This window comes from Artemia franciscana, chromosome 13 (assembly GCF_032884065.1).
Source record: "Artemia franciscana chromosome 13, ASM3288406v1, whole genome shotgun sequence".
Classification (NCBI taxonomy): Eukaryota; Metazoa; Arthropoda; class Branchiopoda; order Anostraca; family Artemiidae; genus Artemia; species Artemia franciscana.
Genome location: NC_088875.1, coordinates 33,670,512 through 33,692,155, shown reverse-complemented (window position 1 = coordinate 33,692,155; position 21,644 = coordinate 33,670,512). Strand labels below are relative to the sequence as shown.

The 21,644-nt window shown below is 34.1% G+C and overlaps 1 protein-coding gene across 1 annotated transcript in view; it reads right to left on the bottom strand.

Moving 5' to 3' along the window:
• Positions 1-10,031: 10,031 nt before the first annotated feature.
• Positions 10,032-21,644, bottom strand: part of LOC136034836 (protein zyg-11 homolog B-like) — a 55,616-nt gene continuing 44,003 nt past the window's right edge. The window contains exons 8-10 of the mRNA XM_065716291.1: positions 19,948-20,077; positions 15,213-15,363; positions 10,032-13,151 (exon numbers count right to left, since the gene is read on the bottom strand). Of these exons, the coding sequence (XP_065572363.1) occupies positions 12,997-13,151; positions 15,213-15,363; positions 19,948-20,077 (436 nt within the window). The 3' untranslated portion in view covers positions 10,032-12,996. The remainder of the gene's footprint in view (positions 13,152-15,212; positions 15,364-19,947; positions 20,078-21,644) is intronic.

Here is a 21,644-nt window from a genome sequence, read left to right as displayed (position 1 = left end):
TCTTTTTCTTTGTCTGTTATATAATCATATTTTTTGTGCTCTCCTGGAAGACGGTCGACAATTTTCGCATTTATTTTCTTAGTTTCCCAACTTCTTTTTCTTTGTGCCATTTCTTCTTTGTGTCATTTCTGCTCCCCCCCCCCTGACCAGGAGTGAACGTATCGTTAATGTCTTTGACGGATGCAACATTGAATGTGTTAAGAGCAATCCGAAAAGCTAAGGTAAAGGGTATTGAAAAAATGTCTAAAGTAAGATAAAGGAAAATGAACAACAAAGAAATACAAAGTTAGAATAGTTGCCTCAGCGACAACTACAACGAGTCAAAAACAAAAATGGAGAACATAAAAATATATGCGGCTAAAACACACGACACAGCTAGAACAAAGAAATGTGCAGCTAGAAGATAAGTGGCAGCGACAATTACTAGTGATATGAAGTATTAGAACGAGTCAAAAATGAAGTGAAAAATACAGAACTGCGCTGTTAGAAGATAAGTGGCAGCAAAAATTAGAACGAGTCAAAAATGAAAGTAAAGGGGAAAGAAATGTTACGTTAGAAGAACAACGCCATAACAATAATCGACGCCAACAAAATATGGCGTAAAACCACATAGATGTCATAGCCTACACAAATATTGATTATAAGTCGGATGGAGGGAAACTAGCCCCCCCCCGACTACCCCTATTTTCAAAAGAAGTACCTGATTGAAGTTGTGAGATAGCCACTTTGTTCAAAATAGTCTAAATGAACATATAAAAATGCCTTCAGGGTTGACGCTACGCACCAGAGCCCTGAGACAAGGTTTTTAAGTTATGCCCTGTGGTCATATGAGGTTTTTATAGAATGGGTGGTCATATAAACTTCAGTTTGGACTCGTTTGATTTGAAATTAGTAGTTATAGTGCACTTATTAAGAGTCGAAAGTGATTTGAGAGCAACCAGCTCTCCCCCACGCCCATCATTTCCCGAAAAAATCCAATCAAAATTTTGAAATAGCAATTTTGTCAGAGTAGTTCAAGGGTCCAGAAATTATGTCTTTGAGGATTACAGCCCCCCCCCTTGTAACCCTCGTTTGGGGATGTCAACCACCCCCTTATGCTTCAGGGTAAGTTAGGCAATTTATTCATTGTTGACATATAGTACTAGCTGTTAGGGTGGCGTTTCGCGCCACCCCAACACTTAGTTGGTGGGGGCGCTTCGCGCCCCCCCGCGCGCGTAAGTCGTTACGTGCCATATTAGTTATGCGCCATTGTAGTTGTGTCCCTGTGTCCCACCTGTGAATATAGTTAGATATCTTGAACATGCAACATAATAATTGTCCATGGGAAAACAATCCGTATTCAGATCTATACCGCATTTTTCTAACGATTGCCCTTGAGCTTTGTTGATGGTGATTGCTAATCGAACATTCCCTGTGTCCCCGTCGTCATTTATATATCCCCCTGTGCCCCCGGCGTCCCCGTTGTAGTTGTGTCCCTTTGTCTGGTCGTCATTTATATTCCCTGTGTCCCGGTATCCCAGTCTGTAATTTCTCTTTGAGTGTCCCGGTCGTTATCTATATTCACTCTGTCCCGGTCGTCATTTATATTCCCTGTGTCCCGGTCGTCATTTGTGTTCCGGTGTCCCGGTCTGTAGTGTTATCTTATAATGACGTCATACACAAAGCCTTATATACTTATAATGACGTCAAATGCAAACCCACAAACAAACAAACATGCATATATACAACTTATTTTTATATATATAGATACAGTTTCTTTTTTAGTTTTTTTCTTTTCTTAGTTTTTTTCTTTTTTAGATTTTCTTTTTTTTTTAGTTTCTTCTTTTTATTGATTTGTTTTCTTCAATTTGTCAATGTTCATTCTACTATTGATACTTGGAAAAATCTTTACGTGCCAAGCATGCTAAAGCTCCAACAATTTATGATAAACCTCAAAATTTTGGGTATCTGTTTTAAGGTTTTCGAATTACTTTAATCTATTGTCAAAATATATTGAAGTATTTGTGCAATTCCCATTTTTTTTTAGTTTTTTCTTTTTTTTAGCTTTTTTTAGTTTTTTTTCTTTTTAGTTTTTAACCTTTTTTATTTTTTTACGTTTTTTCTTTTTAGGTTTTTTCTTTTTTTTTAATTTTTTTATTTTTTAGTTTTTTCTCTTTAGTTTTTTTAAAGTTTTTTACCATTTTCTTTTTTCAGTTTTCTTTTTCTTCTTTATTTTTCAGCGTCACTATGAAATACCTATCGCCGAACCTTTGTTTTTTAACTAAAATCTGGTAGGCATTGATGACCTTATCCAAGTCAAAATCCCAAACCCAATCATCATCGCTATCATTTTCAGTTTTGAAACGTTTTGACTCTCGCTGTCCAGGTGGATTTTCATCTAACTGCGTGGTTTTGCGTTCTTTAGCCGCAAGCCTTTTGGCATTAACCATTTGAGCAGATTCCTCGGCTGTTTCTTCTGCCATTGTAGGATTTATACTAAAATTTCTCTTTGAATTAACTATTTGAGCAGCTTCCTCGGCTGTTTCTTCTGTCATTTTAAGATCTATACTAAAAATTCCTCTTCACGTGCCAAGCTTGCTAAAGCTCAACAATTTATAATAAACCTCAAAATTTTAAGTATCTGTTTTAAGGTTTTCGAATTACTTTAATCTATTGTCAAAATATTTCGAAATATTTATGCAATTCCCAGTTTTTACATTTTAGTTTGTTTTCTTTTTCTTCTTAATTTTTCAGACGTCATATGCAAACGCTCAACATAAAAATACATACAACTTATTTTTATATATATAGAAGATATAATCTGGCGTAACAGACATACTGTAACAGACATAACACACAAACAACTTATTTTTATATATATAGATAGATTAGTTTTTAACCTTTTTTATTTTTTTTACGTTTTTTCCTTTTTAATTTTTTTTATTTTTTAGTTTTTTCTTTTTAGTTTTTTTTTAGTTTTTTACCATTTTTCTTTTTTCAGTTTTCTTTTTCTTCTTTATTTTTCAGCGTCACTATGAAATACATATCGCCGAACCTTTGTTTTTTTTAACTAAAATCTGGTAGGCATTGATGACCTTATCCAAGTCACAATCCCAAACCCAATCATCATCGCTATCATTTTCAGTTTTGATACGTTTTGACTCTCGCTGTCCAGGTAGATTTTCATCTAACTGCGTGGTTTTGCGTTCTTTAGCCGCAAGCCTTTTGGCATTAACCCTTTGAGCAGATTCCTCGGCTGTTTCTTCTGCCATTGTAGGATTTATACTAAAATTTCTCTTTGAATTAACTATTTGAGCAGCTTCCTCGGTTGTTTCTTCTGTCATTTTAAGATCTATACTAAAAATTCCTCTTCACGTGCCAAGCTTGCTAAAGCTCAACAATTTATAATAAACCTCAAAATTTTAAGTATATGTTTTAAGGTTTTCGAATAACTTTAATCTATTGTCAAAATATTTCGAAATATTTATGAAATTCCCAGTTTTTACATTTTAGTTTGTTTTCTTTTTCTTCTTAATTTTTCAGACGTCATATGCAAACCCTCAACACAAAAATACATACAACTTATTTTTACATATATAGAAGATATAATCTGGCGTAACAGACATACTGTAACAGACATAACACACAAACAACTTATTTTTATGTATATAGATAGATTAGTTTTTAACCTTTTTTATTTTTTTTACGTTTTTTCTTTTTTTAATTTTTTTTATTTTTCTTTTTAGTTTTTTACCATTTTTCTTTTTTCAGTTTTCTTTTTCTTCTTTATTTTTCAGCGTCACTATGAAATACATATCGCCGAACCTTTGTTTTTTTAACTAAAATCTGGTAGGCATTGATGACCTTATCCAAGTCAAAATCCCAAACCCAATCATCATCGCTATCATCTTCAGTTTTGATACGTTTTGACTCTCGCTGTCCAGGTAGATTTTCATCTAACTGCGTGGTTTTGCGTTCTTTAGCCACAAGCCTTTTGGCATTAACCCTTTGAGCAGATTCCTCGGCTGTTTCTTCTGCCATTGTAGGATTTATACTAAAATTTCTCTTTGAATTAACTATTTGAGCAGCTTCCTCGGTTGTTTCTTCTGTCATTTTGAGATCTATACTAAAAATTCCTCTTCACGTGCCAAGCTTGCTAAAGCTCAACAATTTATAATAAACCTCAAAATTTTAAGTATATGTTTTAAGGTTTTCGAATTACTTTAATCTATTGTCAAAATATTTCGAAATATTTATGCAATTCCCAGTTTTTACATTTTAGTTTGTTTTCTTTTTCTTCTTAATTTTTCATACGTCATATGCAAACCCTCAACACAAAAATACATACAACTTATTTTTATATATATATAGAAGATATAATCTGGCGTAACAGACATGCTGTAACAGACATAACACACAAACAAATTATTTTTATATATATATAGATAGATATGTTTTTGAGAAAAAGTATTCATGTTTGACTTCTACTTTCACAAACTACGAGGGGCATCAATGTGAATCTTTCAGGGAATGTGGAACTAAATCAAAACATGCTGTGTTCATATGGGTTGTCAAAAGGGCGTTACTTAGGAATCGTTGAGTATATTAATTTGGAACTTTCAGACTATGATAAGAGAGATGATGTATTGACCAAACAGGTAATATTTGCACGCTACTATTACTACAACTACCACTGCTTCTGCTGCTACCACAACTACTATTATTACTGCCATTACTGTCATTAAAATTCTGTAGCGAATACTACTAAGCCTGATGATATTGAAATAAACATCTGAGGAAATATCAAGGGGAAAGTTGAACTAAATCAAAACGTAACTTGGGCATATGGATTGCTGATACGGGAGTATCAGCAATATTTTTGGAACGGCTTATCGTATCAAGAGGAAACTTCAGGGGCATTATAAGTGGGATGTTCAGTTGACCAAAAGGCAAAATGAACCCGCTATTACTGTTGTTTATACTGTTGTTACTATTACTAACAATAATACACTATTACTGCTACTACTATGATACTAGTACAATTAAAGCTACGCATATGAAGATGAAAATTTTATAGAATTTTGAAGTAAAATTTGAACTAAATTAAAACACATTATGTGCATGCAGTTTGTCAAAAAGGTGTATCTTAAGGATTGATTTGGGTATTAAGTTGAAACTTTCAGAGAATAATTAAAGTGAAAGATAAATTGACAAAAACGTGATGTATGCATGTTACTACTAACACTTTTACCACTGCTATTTTTACTAATATTACTACTACTACTAAACTACTCCAACTACTGCTTCAATTGCAACAATTTACAAGGCTTAGAGTATTAAGGTGGAAAGGGTGTCAAAAAGGGGTCAAAACCACACATCATCAATATTTTTGGAACGGCTTACCGTGTCAAGGTGAAATTCCAGGGTATCATCAAGGGATGTTCAATTGACCAAAAGGCAAGACGTAAATGCTACTACCCTAATCAATGCTGCTGCTACTGCTAGTATTACTACTACTACTAATGCAACACTAACACTGTAACTACTTCTCCAACTACCATCGCAACTACTCTGACACTAATACTATTAAGGCTATAAAGATAAGATTTGAGAGAATATTGATGGCAAATCCGAACTAACAAAAGAAACTATGTGCATTTAGGTCGTCAAAATAGCACATCATATGAATTGATTTGTGTAGTATGCTAGAACTCTCAGAGAATGCTGAAAGGGGAAGACTAAAAAGGTAATATGTGCACACTACCACTAATACTACTATCACTGCTATATTTACTATTTCTACTATTACTATTGCTCTACTTCTATTGCAATTACTTGTAAGGCAAAGATCATTAAGATGAAAATTTCAAGAAGTATATGAAAATACAGGTAATTCAAAGAAATATCGGCAATTTCATAGCAATGGTTGATTGTATTAAATTAAGTACTAATACTACTGCTGTGACTACTATTACAACTGCACCTAAGGTTATGAAGATGAAACTTTCAGAGAATTTCAAGGGGAAGGTAAACTGAATCAAAAGTCGCCATCCGTATGCAGGTTGTCAAAAGGGCATAACGATAATATCTTAGGAACAGTGTTGTGTGTGAAATTAAAACTTACAAGGCTTGTTTTGGGGAATGTTGAGCTAATCAAAAGACAACGTTTGCATCATAATACTACTGTTTCCACTCCACCTGCTACTACTGCTACTATTATTGTTACCGTTACTACTGAAAATGCTACTAAAACTACTACTACCGCAGCTAAAGCTAACGGTATTAAGGCGAAAAATTTGGACAATACTGAAACTGTATTGAACAAAATTGAAACACTCCATGCTCACATAGATTGTCATGAGGACGTATCAGAAAAGCTTCAGAAACGGTTGATGGTTTTAAGTTGAAACTTTCGTCATGTTTAAAGGGATGTTGAATAAATACAAAGATGCTATGCAAGTACTGCTACTAATGCAACTACTGCTACTACAACTATTGCTACTATACAAGCTAACGGTACTAAGGTGAAGCTTTCAAGGAATATTTAGTCGATATTAAACTAAATAAAAAATGAACTTTGATCATGCAGATTGTCAAAAGGGGGACAAAGCAATATCATAATAACGGCTTACATTATTAAGCTAGGCCTTTCAGGGTAAGTTGTTGCGGATTTTGAACCAGCCAGAACAAGCTATGTGTATACTTTTAATACTGCTTCTTCGGTTACTGTAACTAATGACACTAAAGAGCACTAAGTTGAAACTTCTAAGGAAAGTTTAGGGGGAGTCTCAATTAAACAAAAGAAAAACATTATGCATGCAGGTATCAAAAGGGCGCATAAGCAATATCATGCGCAGTGCTGCTCTATTATAGCAAGGAATATCACTGATATTTCAAAGGAGCTAATTGGATTCGAAATTAAAAGTTATAGCCCTTTTCAAGTCAAAAGTGATCAGCCCTCCTCTTTAGCTCATAATTTTCTAAAAATTTTCAATCAAAATATTAAAACAGGCATTTTATTCAGCATAGGTGAACGGTCTAGTAACTATATATCTAGGGTTATTGGGTAAGTCCACCCGCTCCCCCCCCCCCCACAAACATGTGATTTGAATCCATTATGCTTAAAAACTTAACGTTGCCTTAAATTAAATCAAAACGGACTGTGTATGCTGTTTACTAATAAGACATCACAACAATATTCCAAGAAAAACTGAGGATATTACGTTTAAACTTTTATTCAAACTTCTATACTTTTAATACTTCTTCATCTCTCAAAATTTAACTAAATCAAAAGGGTGTAAGTGTATCCAAGCTGTCAAAGAACATAGGTAGAATTTTTTTGGGATGATATTAAGTTTTATTTTTCAGGTCAACTAGAGGAGGTATAAATAAATTAAATACTACTATGCGTGTCAAGATTTTCAAAAGGGTGTATGTTGTTAAAAATTGTTGAAAAACTTTCCCCAGCATACTAATTGCAGGCCAAACTACAAATTCTGAAAGAAAAAACCGATAAGATTTAAACTATTATTTTCTTTTGTCCTGAAAAGACTATATCAATATAAAATGAGCGGAAATTAGTTAAAAACCCGTTTCCACGCAATAAGTTTTTCAAAGGAAAGTTAAGAGCTCCATTAAATCAAAAACGAGCAAAACTAGAATCAAATGTGGTAGTTTTACCATGTGTAAAACTGCCACAAACCAGCATTAATGAATAAATGAAACCCGAAATAGACATAAACTACAATAAATAACCGATTCAAGTTCAAAACGATCAGAAACTAACTTAACTAGCACTCTCAACCCCTATGCCTTCTCAAGAAAACAGTCTTGGAAAGAACTAATAAAATTAAACTAAATATTTGATATATAATAATGATAATTGCCGAACTCGAGATTTTATTATTCTCTCACAGAACAGACATACTTAAGATGACCTATCATCTATTTCACTTCCAAATAAGTCTCATACAGTACCTCTATATATTTATCTAGGTATATTTCCAGTTTCTCAACAATTTACTTTTGGAGCAATTCTTTTCAAATTTATTTATGGCATTAAGGAATTACCACCATATTACCTCAATCAAAGTTTGTTCTTTCAATTACAAGATTTGCATAATTATTTCAATCGACAAAGGAGAATCTACACTAAAAGGCATAATACTGAGAGATCCGTTTGTCTCAATAACCCAGTGCTGGGATGCTCACAAGGATCTTGTTGATAAATTACTTCTATCACTGTCTGGTCTGTCGGTCTGTCAGACAGTCTCTCTGTCAGACAGTAAAAATCTTAAATTTTATTTAATTCTAACTTATGTTAAATTCAGCGTCTATCAAATAATCTAAAGTTATTTGTATGGGTTGTTGCTCTGGTGGAAAAAGGGCCTCTCAGCTATCTTATAGTATCAGTTTGTATTTGATAATATTGAAATTTTCAATATTTGTTTATGAATCCTGAGCAAACTGCTACTTTCATATTGCTGTTGTTTTATTGTATCTTTGTCATTGCGTTAATCTTTGTACAGTAGTTGTTATTTTATCTTGTCTAGGCCTAGTTTTTCGAGCTCGTCTTCCCATGGGAAGACGAACATATCCATGCATATGTGAATAATAAACAAATGACTGATTGAGATTAAAATGCTTACTTTGCAATAAATGTTAAATTAATTTCGGCAATATATAAATAAATCCAATAATGGTCAAGTCCAGGTAATTCTCTCCCTTCTAATTCACCAATAAAGTAATTTGAAGAATCACAGTTACGAAAACCTCTGTCATATCTATCGAATCAATTTATTGTTTCATTCAATCACTTCAAATTTCGCCCATTTTTAACACGCATGATTGTTTGATCTTGGGTGCGTTCGAAAAGACTAAGATTATTAACCTTTAATGCAATGTAAGAGTATTAACCTTCTGTACTATGTACAACGTCACTAGAACACAATCATATATATTTAAATATTTAAACTTTTGAAAAACTTGAAACTTTGGCAATCAAAAACGATAAGACATTCATTAAAAAAACTTACCAAAAAATAAGTTTTCCAAAGAAAAGTAAAGGCCATATTAAACTTAAGATCAGAAAAAATAAAAACTACAATAATTCAAACTCAAAATGACCAGAAATTACTATTAAAGTAAAAATGAAATCCAAAACATACAGAAATTAAATAACCCATCATAGCAACCCAACATAGCTTGTATTAGTACAAGAGGTACTAATATAAATGAATAAATAAATTTTAAAACGGTAAAGCTTAAATTGAATATCCAAATCAAGCTTAAAATGAACAAAAATCTTTTACTATTGAAGTATAAATAAAATTTAAAACGAACAGAAATTCAATAGTTTTTGTGTGAAATTTAATGTATTAAATAATGTGAGTTAGTTTTTGATATTATGTGCTTCATTATGTTTGTTTTGCAATTGTTATGTTTTCTCATGGTTATTGTTATGTACCGTGTTTTATTATGTATGTTATTATCATGTGATATTATTTTGTGACGTTTTTTGCTATGGTCCAAAACGGCTTCCATTCCAATAAATATCTATTTATTTACAAATTTATCTATCTATCGAATTCTAGCCAACTCGAAATTTAGAATGAAACCGTATTGTATCAGTACAGATAAAAGTGACTGCATCAAATGATACAGGGAACAGTTCAACTTCATAAAGAAAGAAGTGATTTCAACGACTTTTACCTCTCAATCAAAACACAGTTCATGAGCACAGTAGAAGAGCAGTGAATGGCGAACACGATGGAAGAAACAGACATATGGTAGAATAGTGAATTGATCTCTGCTTGGCGATACGGGGTCGAGGGTTTGATTTCAGCTGTCGCAAGGTAGGTTGACAGATTATCTGTCAATTAAACTGTCCTTAAACTAGTGATCTTTCCCAGTAAAAAAGACCAGGTAAATGAAACGTCAACAACTGACAACGCCAGATGCACAAGCATTGCCTTTGATGGATCTTTATAATTTAATATGGTAATTAAAGCTGATCAGTAGATATGGTTCTATTGTTTAAACATACAATGATATACTCAATACCTTATTTTATTTATATAATATGCACAAATTTCATCGTCATAAGACACACTTGAATACAATTAAAACGTACAATAGAAAAGACAAAGAAAATGCTTGTATTATTACGCAACACAAGAAAATAATAGAAGAAAGAAGCAAGACAATCAAATACTTTTGAGGCTACATCGTATTTCCGAGCTGCTATGTTCATAAGACAATTTTAAGAATTGCATGTAAGAACGGATAATGGAAAACAACTGAAGATTTATTAAAACTCACAAAAACTTCGATCATGACGACATCTATGGAAAGCATGATATACAAAACTAAAATCCTGCATTTAACCAGAACAAAAATGAAAAGGAAAAAAAAAAAGAAAAAGGTCAATTTGAAATATTTGGATTCTTTTGATGTTTTAAACAACCAGGCAAACAAACACACCTCCCCCCCCCCTGTATACGAATTTACCCAGTACACTTTTCTTTTAATTCCATGTTTACCCACTACTAGCGAAAGCCTTGTCTGAGAGCAGGTGAAAAAAGGAAGACTGGCAAATGCTTATGAACAAATGAATGCTTAAAATACAAAAAAAGGATTACATAAAAAGGGCTAACAACGTAGTTCGTTCAGCACTTATTGTGCCATAAATTGCATATAATTTTATGTGATCTGGTTTCTTTTAACAGAAATAATAACAAAAAATAGTTACTATTAATTTTAATTGAGTTTTGGAACACACCCTCTGTTCATGCTCCCTATTTCTTTTTCTTCCTCTTCTTGTTTCAATGTTTTCAAAAAAAGCAGCAACTACGACCATTCTATAAAAAAAACTATCCTTCAAATAGAACAAAAAAAAGAGAGAAAAAAGAAAGAAACAACAAGTGCGAACAAATCTTAACAGAATGAGAACAAAAAAGGAAAGATTTTTGAGCTGAGAAACAGAGAAAAGACAGTGACGACAATACATAATGAAATTTTTGGCTTGTTTGCCTAATGTACGATGTCAGTTTATACCTTTAGCTCAAGTTAGTCTGAAGTATAAGAGCTAATATTCCTATATTTGCTTTATATTCATATTGATTTACTATATTGTTATATTCTTACTATCTACTGTAATATTTTTACTATATATTTTACTATACTATTCACTATTTTATTATTATTTTAACATTACATGAACCTATATTTCGTGAAAAGTGAAAGCTTAACAAGGCCAACGAAAAAATTCTTAATAGCAAAGCTGTAAGAGTAACTAAAAAAAAACGTCATCTATTGAATTATTTCTGTCATAATATTAAAATTCACCCATGTATTTGCGAGACTTGATTTACTTGCATCAAATACCAAAATGGATAAGCCACTGGCTATGAAATTTTAGGTCAAAGAAAACATTTATATTAATCTAAAAATAAGGATGGAAGTAGTGTAATATAAGAAACTAATGATTAGAATAATATCACAAAATATACAACGCGAATTCAACTAAGAAACACAATATCCAAAAATTACCCTAAAAACAGTTGTACAAGAGTAAAATTCAAAATCAAGAACGTCAACGTCAGAGTCGCTACCCCATGAAAAAATCACTGGAATTTAGTGATCTTTTTGTCGATTTAGTGATTCTCTTCAATAAATTTAGTGATTTCACTAGAAATAGTGATAAATCACTGAGTGGCAACCTTGGTCGGCACTGATTAAAAAGGTAAATAATACGGCTTTGGACTTTACATTCCCTACCAGCGGTGCTGATCTCCATTTCACGGCCCTTCATCCAGGAAGTGCAATGGGAGGTTGGGAGCAGCCGTCCTGTGTTTTCGTACACCCTTCTTCTTTAGCTTCCGAAGATTTTTCCAGGTACCCATTTAGTACTGGGTCGACTCTGGCTGAGGTTACAGAGTCACGCCACTGATCTCCATTCTAAAGCAAATGACCAGCAATACCAGGAATCGAACCCTTGTCATCGTGGACAAAATCTTTCAAGTCTACCGTGCTAACCACTTGGATAGGACGGCTTATGAATAGCATCAAAATTATGCTGTGTCAACAAACAATACATGGACAAGGAGAAAGGGCCACAATTCCACAGAAATTTTACTCAGAGAAGTTTACAACTACTTACATATCTCTTCTTGAAAAAACAGTGAGAACTGATAGAAATAAATCGCAAATTTCTTAATTGTATTTTCTCTACTTTTATACAAAGCTACAATTGAGAGACAAAAAGATATACAGGGTACATGTGAAAGAATAGAGAGGATTTTCCAACGAATATACTTCAAAATCGGAATAAAAAGGATCCCTTTTAAGACAAACTTTTTCAATTTTATAGGGGAAATAATTGGGTTGACCATATTTAAGACTGTAAATTAATCAATTAGGTCAAAAATCAATGATTTCTGTGGAGACCAATTCCAAGGGGCAATTTCTCTGAGTCCTTATGTACACAGGCATAATTCATTCATTTAATTAACCTATGCTACATTTAACTGACTCATTAGCTTAAAAATTTGACTCACTCCCAAAAATTTTGAAGATTTTTTTTTATCACTGATGGCTATAAGACATTCTGCGGATGAAGGATGACAGATCGCCAGAAAATTTTCCTTATCGGCCAACCGTCTAGGGCCAGACAAAAAGAAGGTCGTCCCCAAATGGTATGGGAGGATGTCGTAAAGAGAGATTTAAGGCAAATGGATACTTCCTCGGAAGGTGTAAAGAGGGAGGCTTTGAATAGACTGGGATGGAGGAGGAGCGTGCATAGCTGTGTTGACCTCAGAAAGCTCAGAAAGCTTGACCTCAGAGTACGTGCTGTTACTAGTAGTAGATGTAGCATATTTCTTAGAAAGCTTTCTTTTAATTCTCACTCTTTTTTAAGATGCCTTATTTTGAAAAAAAAAGAAGGTTACGTTTATATTCGAGCACTAAAACAAGAAAATAATTAGACGTGCAAACTATTACGAAAAAACTAATTTCAATTTAAGCATAACGGGAAGTAATGTTAGACAATCGAAGCAATTCAAGAATTTCATCACAACGAGATTTGACAAGAAAATGGGTTGACGGACGAGTTGCCAGCTGCTTCAAAATGGGCACGCCGTTCTCTGCTACAAGCATAGGACAATACCTTTTGGCTAAAAAAGAATTTCTTATTAATCAATAGGTTCTAGTGTTTCTTATTTCATAATTTCACTTAGCGACCAGGCTGTATCCAGGGGAAGTAAAGGGTTTGAACCCTCTCCCCCCGAAATTTTTAGTCCAACGAAAATGTTTGAAGAAAATGCCAATAGACGCCAAATGCTACATGGTTTTTTTTTTTTTTTTTTTTTTTTTTTTTTTTTTTTTTTTTTTTTTTTTTTTTTTTTTTTTACGCTAGCGCCAGTTTCAGTTCTCGCAAGTTACCGACACTCTCCGGTTGTAAAGACTCTTTCCGTATTATTCTGTATGCTGCCCTATTCACTAGAAACGAATAAGCAAAAGAAACGTATTGTCAAAATCTAAAGGGCTGATTAGTTAAGACTACTAGGACACATAAACTCACACTTTGAAAGGTTAATTGAGACTCCAACGGATGCAAGACCTGACTCTAACATAGAAAACAAATTCAACTTATTGTGATTAGATACACAAAAGTAAAATGAACTCGGTGATCCTCTACAAGACCAAGAAACTGTTTTGGAACAAATCAGGAAATATTAGCCAATATGAATGGTGATTCATATAAGAGGTTCCAACGCGTTTGGAACCTCTTCTGCGTTTCTTCTTTTACAGATATAGGATTAAATAGGTCTTGAAACCTACGAGAAATGGACACAGGGGGTGACTAATGGGGCATAAATCCCCCCCAAGAAGTTAAAAAATTGTACTAATTGCAGGAATGGTTTGTCCAAAAATACCAATGGGGGAGCCCAAGTTTCAGTGGTGCCCCAAATTATTAATTCTGTATATGCCCCTGGTCTTGTCTTAAGATATTAGGCGAAGGATGTCAAAAGAAATCCTACTAGGTTTCCTGGGTCCTTCGGTGGATCTTGGACACGTGTTTGGAACACTATCTATGATAACCATATAAATACTTGACCATCCCAACGTTAGGCCCAAATATCAAAATTTTGCATATTTTAGTGTTTTTATAGCAATGTATTCAGCAAACAAGGCTTTTATTCATGCCTTTGGGTTTTCAAGGTACATAGGTAACAACCGACAAATGTTACGGGTCGGTTTTCCTTAATCACATTTTGATACTTTTTGCCTTCTTTCGTGACAGATCTTGATAATTTCTTTAGTAAATAGAAAAGGCTATTTAATTTCAATCAACCCACATAATTTGCAAGTGTATGTTACCCTTGAGAAAACCCATTTATTTTTACAAATAAAATACCAAACATGCAAAAACAAACTAACAAGCCCAGTTAGTTCAGTAGAAAGGTTATCCAAATCCCAATCTTAGGTTGCGCATTCTAGATCAGTGTTGGGCTTTTTTTTTCTCCATTGGTAAGAAGTACAATATTGAAAATAGGTTCCTATTTTTTGATCGCAAAGTCCCATTTATGCCTTATTTTATTTATACCCATAAATGGGTAAGTCCCATTTATGCCTTATTTTATTTATACCCATAAATGGGTAAGTCCCATTTATGAGCTATTTTACGCGTGTACGTGGATAAAAAATCCGATGAAAGGAGAGGGGGGCTTTTTTTATTACAAAATGAGTATTCAAAGCTATAGTGGTGGCATTCAACTTCTTTTCCGAAATATCACAGACCTCGGGGGCCGGTTGAAACTTTCACGGATTTATTTTTAGGGGGAGGGGGGATTTTTTCCGACCCTCGCAAAAGAGTATATACTACGTTTTTTCTTTTTATCTGCCTGCCACCCGAAGGCTTTGCTTTTAGTTAAGAAATAAAGCTAATCTAATTTTCTCTTTTTGTTTTATCAATAAGATAGCAAACGTTTCTATCAACTAATAAACTCGCTTTAAGACCAAGTCAACACTTGTACCTACAACCAAATTAGAGTTCGGACCAACTTTAAATAATGGTTAGACAATCTAATAGGAAACTATTAATAAAAACCAGAAAAACACAAGGCCACAATGACTAACTATTTCCATGTTTAGAATAGCTATTATGTAAACATTACAATTAAAAAAAATATTTAAAGAAAGAAACAAAGAACGAAAGTTGAACTAAAACTTGCCATTTTTAGTACAAACGTGGTGAATCGCCCAAACCGACCACAACTGGACTTGGTAGTCTCCATCACAAGCTAGAAGCGGGAAGAATGGCTTAAAAGACCGATACGCCACCATTTCTCCTTCTGGTGCTTCCCACCGCATTACCTCTTCACCCTTCAATAAACAATTTTTAATTAGTAAAAACAATAAAACTCGTTAATAATATTACAAGAATCGATTAGACATATCGATTAATTAGACAAGATATTGATTTCGAAATAAAAACCCATTATCGAAAATATTGTTTTTTTCTTCACATTCTTTTGTGAATGCTAATGGTGAAACATAAAAAAGTGATGAAAACTAAACTGTTCTATAGAAGCTGAAAACAAATAAAACGTAAATCGTAATCATAATCAAACCTATTCGTACAATCAGTTGCTCAAAAATCGTAGCTACTTGTAATGCTTACTAGCAAACTAAAGTTCAAAACTATCAACAAGAAAAAATATAGAGCTTTTTTTGGGGATTTCAAGTCATAGACTGTAACCTTCAAATTACGAAAGAGAAAAGCCTAATCCTTACTAGTATTATATCGATATCGTTATTCTGCTGTCGTATTACATTGTTTCTGTCGTTGACAATATTATAAGGATCTTCAATAACTAGACGAGATACTGATATCGAAATAAAAAGCCATTTTGGAAACATTAATGAACAAAAAAAAATTGAACATATCAAATTGTTTTTTTGAGGGTAAAAAAATATTGTAATACCTGCTCGCATAATCATTTACTGAGGAAATTGTGGCTACTCGTAATACTTACTATTTAACTAAAGGTCAAAATCATCAACAACAACAAAATATAGTTAGATTTTTGTGGATTTCAAGTAATTGACTGCAAACTTCAAATTATGAGAAAAAAACTTCTAGATTGATTCATTTCAAAATCATAGATAAGTTTAAGTCGTACTGACGACAATAATGTACTCAGATGCAATTCCCACAGCTGTGTTTCGAGAGGACAAATTGGTCGCTAACAACATACAGCCGTTGATATCAGAAATCAAGAAGACTGATCAAATGGACAGCTTCATTTGCCTCGGTAGTACAATGAGTAAAGACAGCGGGTGCACCGGAGATAATAAAAGTTGAATAGCGAAGGCCCAGAGTATTTTTTCGCAGTTAAAAAAAGTTTGGAAGCTTAGGGAGATAGGTCTGCGAACCAAGATTAGAATGTTGGAAGCTATAGTGATGACAGATGTCAAGCATGGTTCTGAAGTGTGGGCAATCCAAAAAACAGAAGAGGAGTTGCTAAATATTTTCCAGAGAAATTGCCTACGGACTGTTTTGAGCGCCCGACTGACTGACAGTATCCAAATAGTAAGCTGTACGAAAAATGTGGATCAATCCCACTTTCTAGGGCTATAATGAGAGAAAGATTGAGATGGCTAGGACTCGTTCTGCAGATGAAGGGGGAACAGAGTGCCAAATATTGTCCTTGTCGGCAAACCGTCTAGGGCGCAGAGAAAAATAAGTCGTCCCCGGATGGGGCGGGAGAATGTCGTAAGGAAAGATTATTGTAGTGAGTTGTTATTAGTGGTGGTAGTAACATATACATACGGAAAACAAAGTTGCTTCTTTATTTATTCCTAAATTCGCGGCACCAGGTATAGTTAAATATCTAATTTGCCGCTAGTTATTTTATAAGGTTTTAGATGACTGTTTTTCCTTCAAAAAGGAACACCTTCTAAAGTCTTCCTCTTTTGGAGCGAAAATGTGGTATTCCCATCTCTTTATTACTATTTCCTTCTATTCTCTTTATCTTTTTCCTTCTCCTCTCTTTATTACTGTTTCCTTCTCTTCTCATTGTTACTGTTCCCAATAGTGAATAGGATGAAACCTGATATTTGAAGACTGCTCTTATTTGCAATTAAATAAAAAAAACTAATTTTTTTTAGCTGGAAGTAAGGAGCGACATTAAAACTTAAAACGAACAGAAATTACTCCGTATATGAAATGGGTTGTCCCCTCCGCAATCCCTCGCTCTTTGCGCTAAAGTTTTTAATTGTTTTAAAAAGTAGAATTGTGGCAAAGAGTCAAACTTTAGCGTAAAGAGCGAGGGATTGCGGAGGGGACAACCCATTTCATATACGGAGTAATTTCTGTTCGTTTTAAGTTTTAATGTCGCTCCTTACTTTCAGCTAAAAAAAATTAATTTTTTTTTGTTTAATTTCTGAACGCTTTTGAATTAATGCATGTTTGGTTTTGGCTAAATGGCTTTCTCTTAGTTTTGATCAGATAGACGATTTTGAGAAATAAGGGGTGGAGAAGGAGGTCTAGTTGCCCTCCAATTTTTCGGTTACTTAAAAAGGCAACTAGAACTTTTAATTTTTAACGAACGTTTTTATTAGTAAAAAATATACGTAACTTAAGAATTAACTTACGTAACAAACTTTCATAATCTTATATTTTTAATACGTATACGAGGGGGTTTCTACCCTCGTTAATACCTCGCTCTTTACACTAAATCGTAAGTTTTGTCCCAATTCTTTAAGAATGACCCCTGAATCAGAAAGGCCGTAGAATAAATAGTTGAAATTACTAAAAATACTTTAACACAAAGAGCGAGGTATTTATCTCCTCCTAAATACCTCGCTCTTTATACTAAAGTATTTTTAGAACCCCTCATATGCGTAACAATCTCTGTTCGTGTTAAGTTTCAACGCTACTCCTTCCTTTAATTTGAAAAAACGTTTTCATGTTTATTTTTCATTGTTTTCTTATAGTAATGCTAGAAAATCCTGCGCCCTTTTCATTGAATTTTTCTTCCCCCGTGACAGATTCCTCCAAGGAAAGATCCTCCAACATAGCCCCTCCCCTCAGCCCTACCCCCAAACAAAGTAAAATCCCCCTGAAAACGTCTGTACACTTCCCAATAACCATTACTATATGTAAACACTGGTCAAAGTTTGTAACTTGCAGCCCCTCCCCCAGGGATTGTGGGGGAGTAAGTCATCCCCAAAGACATAGGTATTATGGTTTTCGACTATGCTGAACAAAATGGCTATCTCAAAATTTTGATCCGCTGACTCTGGGAAAAAAATGAGCTTGGGAGGGGGCCTAGATGCCCTCCAATTTTTTGGTCACTTAAAAAGGGCACTAGAACTTTCCATTTCCGTTAGAATGAGCCCTCTTGCGACATTCTAGGACCACTTAGTCGATACAATGACCCCTGAAAAAAAAAAATAAACACGCACCCGTGATTTGTCTTCTGGCAAAAAATACAAAATTCCACATTTTTGTAGATAGGAGCTTGAAACTTCTACAGTAGGGTTCTCTGATGCGCTGAATCTGATGGTGTCATTTTCGTTAAGATTCTACGACTTTTAGGGGGTGTTTCCCCCCATTTTCTTAAATAATACAAATTTTCTCAGGCTCGTAACTTTTGATGGGTAAGACTAAACTTGATGAAACTTATATATTTAAAATCAGCATTAAAATGCGATTCTTTTGATGTAGCTATTGATATCAAAATTTCATTTTTTAGAGTTTTGGTTACTATTGAGCCGGGTCGCTCCTTACTACAGTTCGTTACCACGAACTGTTTGACTACTCTTCTTACAAGTGAGGACCAGCTAAGTTGCAGTGCATAAGCTTCTCTTTGATAAAACGTCCATGAAACCTAGGGGAGACATTGATCCCTATAACCCCTAATAGCATCGAATCAACCAACTTTACACATGCGCATTGAATCTCTTTTCCTTTTCTGGGATTAACTTTATCCACATTGGATTTTCAGTTTTCCCCTGGATTAGTTGTATAAATTCGTACAGCTTTATAACTGCACTACTCTTTGTTGAATAAGCTTATCTCAACTTTACATACACGCATTTCTGAATGATGTAGGATTTCCTAAAAACAAACAAGTTTCTGATATATATCTGACAGTCATACTTTCAAACCCAACAGTTGCACCCTGATTATAGTCAAAATTTTATGATAATTGTCACATGCACAGATGGACGAAATGCACAACAAAACGCGTTTAGTTTAGTTTCAGAGAGCCAAACGCGAGAAGACAAAAAAGAGTCGTAAATAGATCGAAGCACGAATACATACGCGTGATTTCCCCAGCCTGATCCTGTTCAGCTTTTATACCTTTGATCTTTACTTTATTGACATGGCAAAAATTAAAAATCTGTAAAATACAATTTTCCTCGATAGGAGTGACGAACCAAACAATATTTTCTTTTATACAAAAATAGCAAAAGTTTTCAGAAATATCTACGAAGACACATTCCTGTGCCTTTTCAGATTTAAAAAAGCAAAAAAAAAGTTCAGACTTTAACACTTCAAGTATATCTCCCCTTCATGTCCATCCCATCTTGTTGCTTGTTCAATTTGTTCAATGTAAACAGAAAAAGAGACTTTTTCAACTAAAATAGCAAAAGAAGGTATTTTTAAAAATCTGCAGAGGGGAGGGTGATTGTCGACCTGACTTTATTTCAGCCAATACCTCTGCTCAGCTGTCCTCAGTATAAGAAGAATAATAAAAGAAAAAAAAACATTTCAAGGAATCTGAACTTTTTTTCGAGTCAAATGAGAATTTAATAAAGCAGTTTTGCTGATTCTAAAATTATATTCAAACCATTTCTATGACGTGATTTTTTTTTCTCCCCCCTGCTCCAAGTAAAATCCAGATGCCCAACACAATCATTTTATAATAATAAACAAAACCAAATAGTCCAACTTACGAGCTCATCAAGAAGAGCCGATCTTGACACGCTTTCAGCAACCCAGGCTTCAGTGCCACTGCTACCCAGATGAGATATAATTCCGGCCGCAAAGTAACTCACATCAATTTGAGTACTGTGAAGGAGTCGCCTGAAAGAAGTAAATTAGTACATAGAACAAAGATGACCGGAAATTAGATAGAACTCAATAATTTATATATCCGCAATATCTTCTACAGGATGCAAAACTTATAGTATTGAGCAGTAAAAAGGTCCAAAAAAAGCTTAAAATGACAACACCGTATGTTTAACGAAATTATTTCTGCAATGACATTTCAACCATATTGAAGATTACTAATGGTACTAGTGACTCAGCTCTTGTTACATGATTTTTTTCTTTCTCAGCGTAAAGGAAATTGCTTATCAACAAACCATAAGTAAGGATAAGGACTAGAAAAAGAGCACAAAAAAATAGCAAACGTAAGCAGGAATAACAAAGAAGGATCACTAAAAGACAGTTTAGCAGACTAATCCCTACCTACAGGATTGCCGACGTTGGAAACTCTCAGCCGGCTACTAATCTGAAAACAATTATGTGACGCTATGCGACAGGTATCTGAAGCCTAAAGGCAAACGAGTATTTATGATAATATAGATTGCATACAGGCAGCTTTCGTAGCTGCAGCTATAGCTGGACATGTTTTATTTTAATAAAAGGATAAAGGATAAGGATAAAGATCCTCCAGAGTCATTGCTGGCACATAGGGCGTCGAATCGGCGTTTCAGTTGCGTGGTGTTTTTTACAGGGACAAGTAGCAAGCTTGTCGCCCAACCTTGCTGCGGCGGGGATCGAACCCTGGGTCCCATATTCCCAAGGAAGAACATCAATCCACTGTGCTACAACAGGTTATTTTAATAAAAGCAGTGGCATATTTCATTTTAGGGTACTTTTAAATTTATTATTGTTTGATTCATCCAATGATTACAATTGTCAAGCATAGTATCAAAATGTCTGAAAGTTTCTTTTTGCTTGTTCCATTGTTGGCAAAATTACCCATTCATTTGTTTTGTTTCTTCGCTTGCTGAAGAATTTAAAGTTCCAATTGAAATTTCATTCGTCGTGAGCATTGTTTTAACCATGGATTCACACAGATGCTTTTTTTTCACGAAACGAATCAAACAACGCCTGTAGATAAAACGCAGAATTACTCGAACCAAATTAGCCCGTTTCCTCCACCAGATTTCAAACGATCAATATCAAACATCTGTGTTGAGACTAAAGAGAAAAAAAGTAAATAAAATTAGTAAATCATCTCTATCACACCTAAAAGTCGGGTCTAATAATTTACACTTCCGAGGACTTGCCAAAAACCATTTTTATTTAAAAAAAAAATCAGCCAGGAAGAGTAGATCAAGAGGATATTAGTTTTAGTAAAGGAACCCTGCTGATCTTCCCTTCGAGAACAGCTTAGCAACGAGTTTTTGGCAATGGTCTCAGAAGTATGACGTCAGATATGGGTCTTAAGGCGTCAAAGTAACGAAATGTATAAAATATAATTACTGTTTTGTCATAGATAGGAGACAGGTGGAAGAAATGGCATTAAATTTTAACAGTACAGTTATTCACGTTAAAAGAACGAGCTTAATGGGGGGTGGGGGGAGAAAGCCACTTTGTATAAAATTTATTGTTTTACTGGAGGTTGTAAAAGAAAAATAAT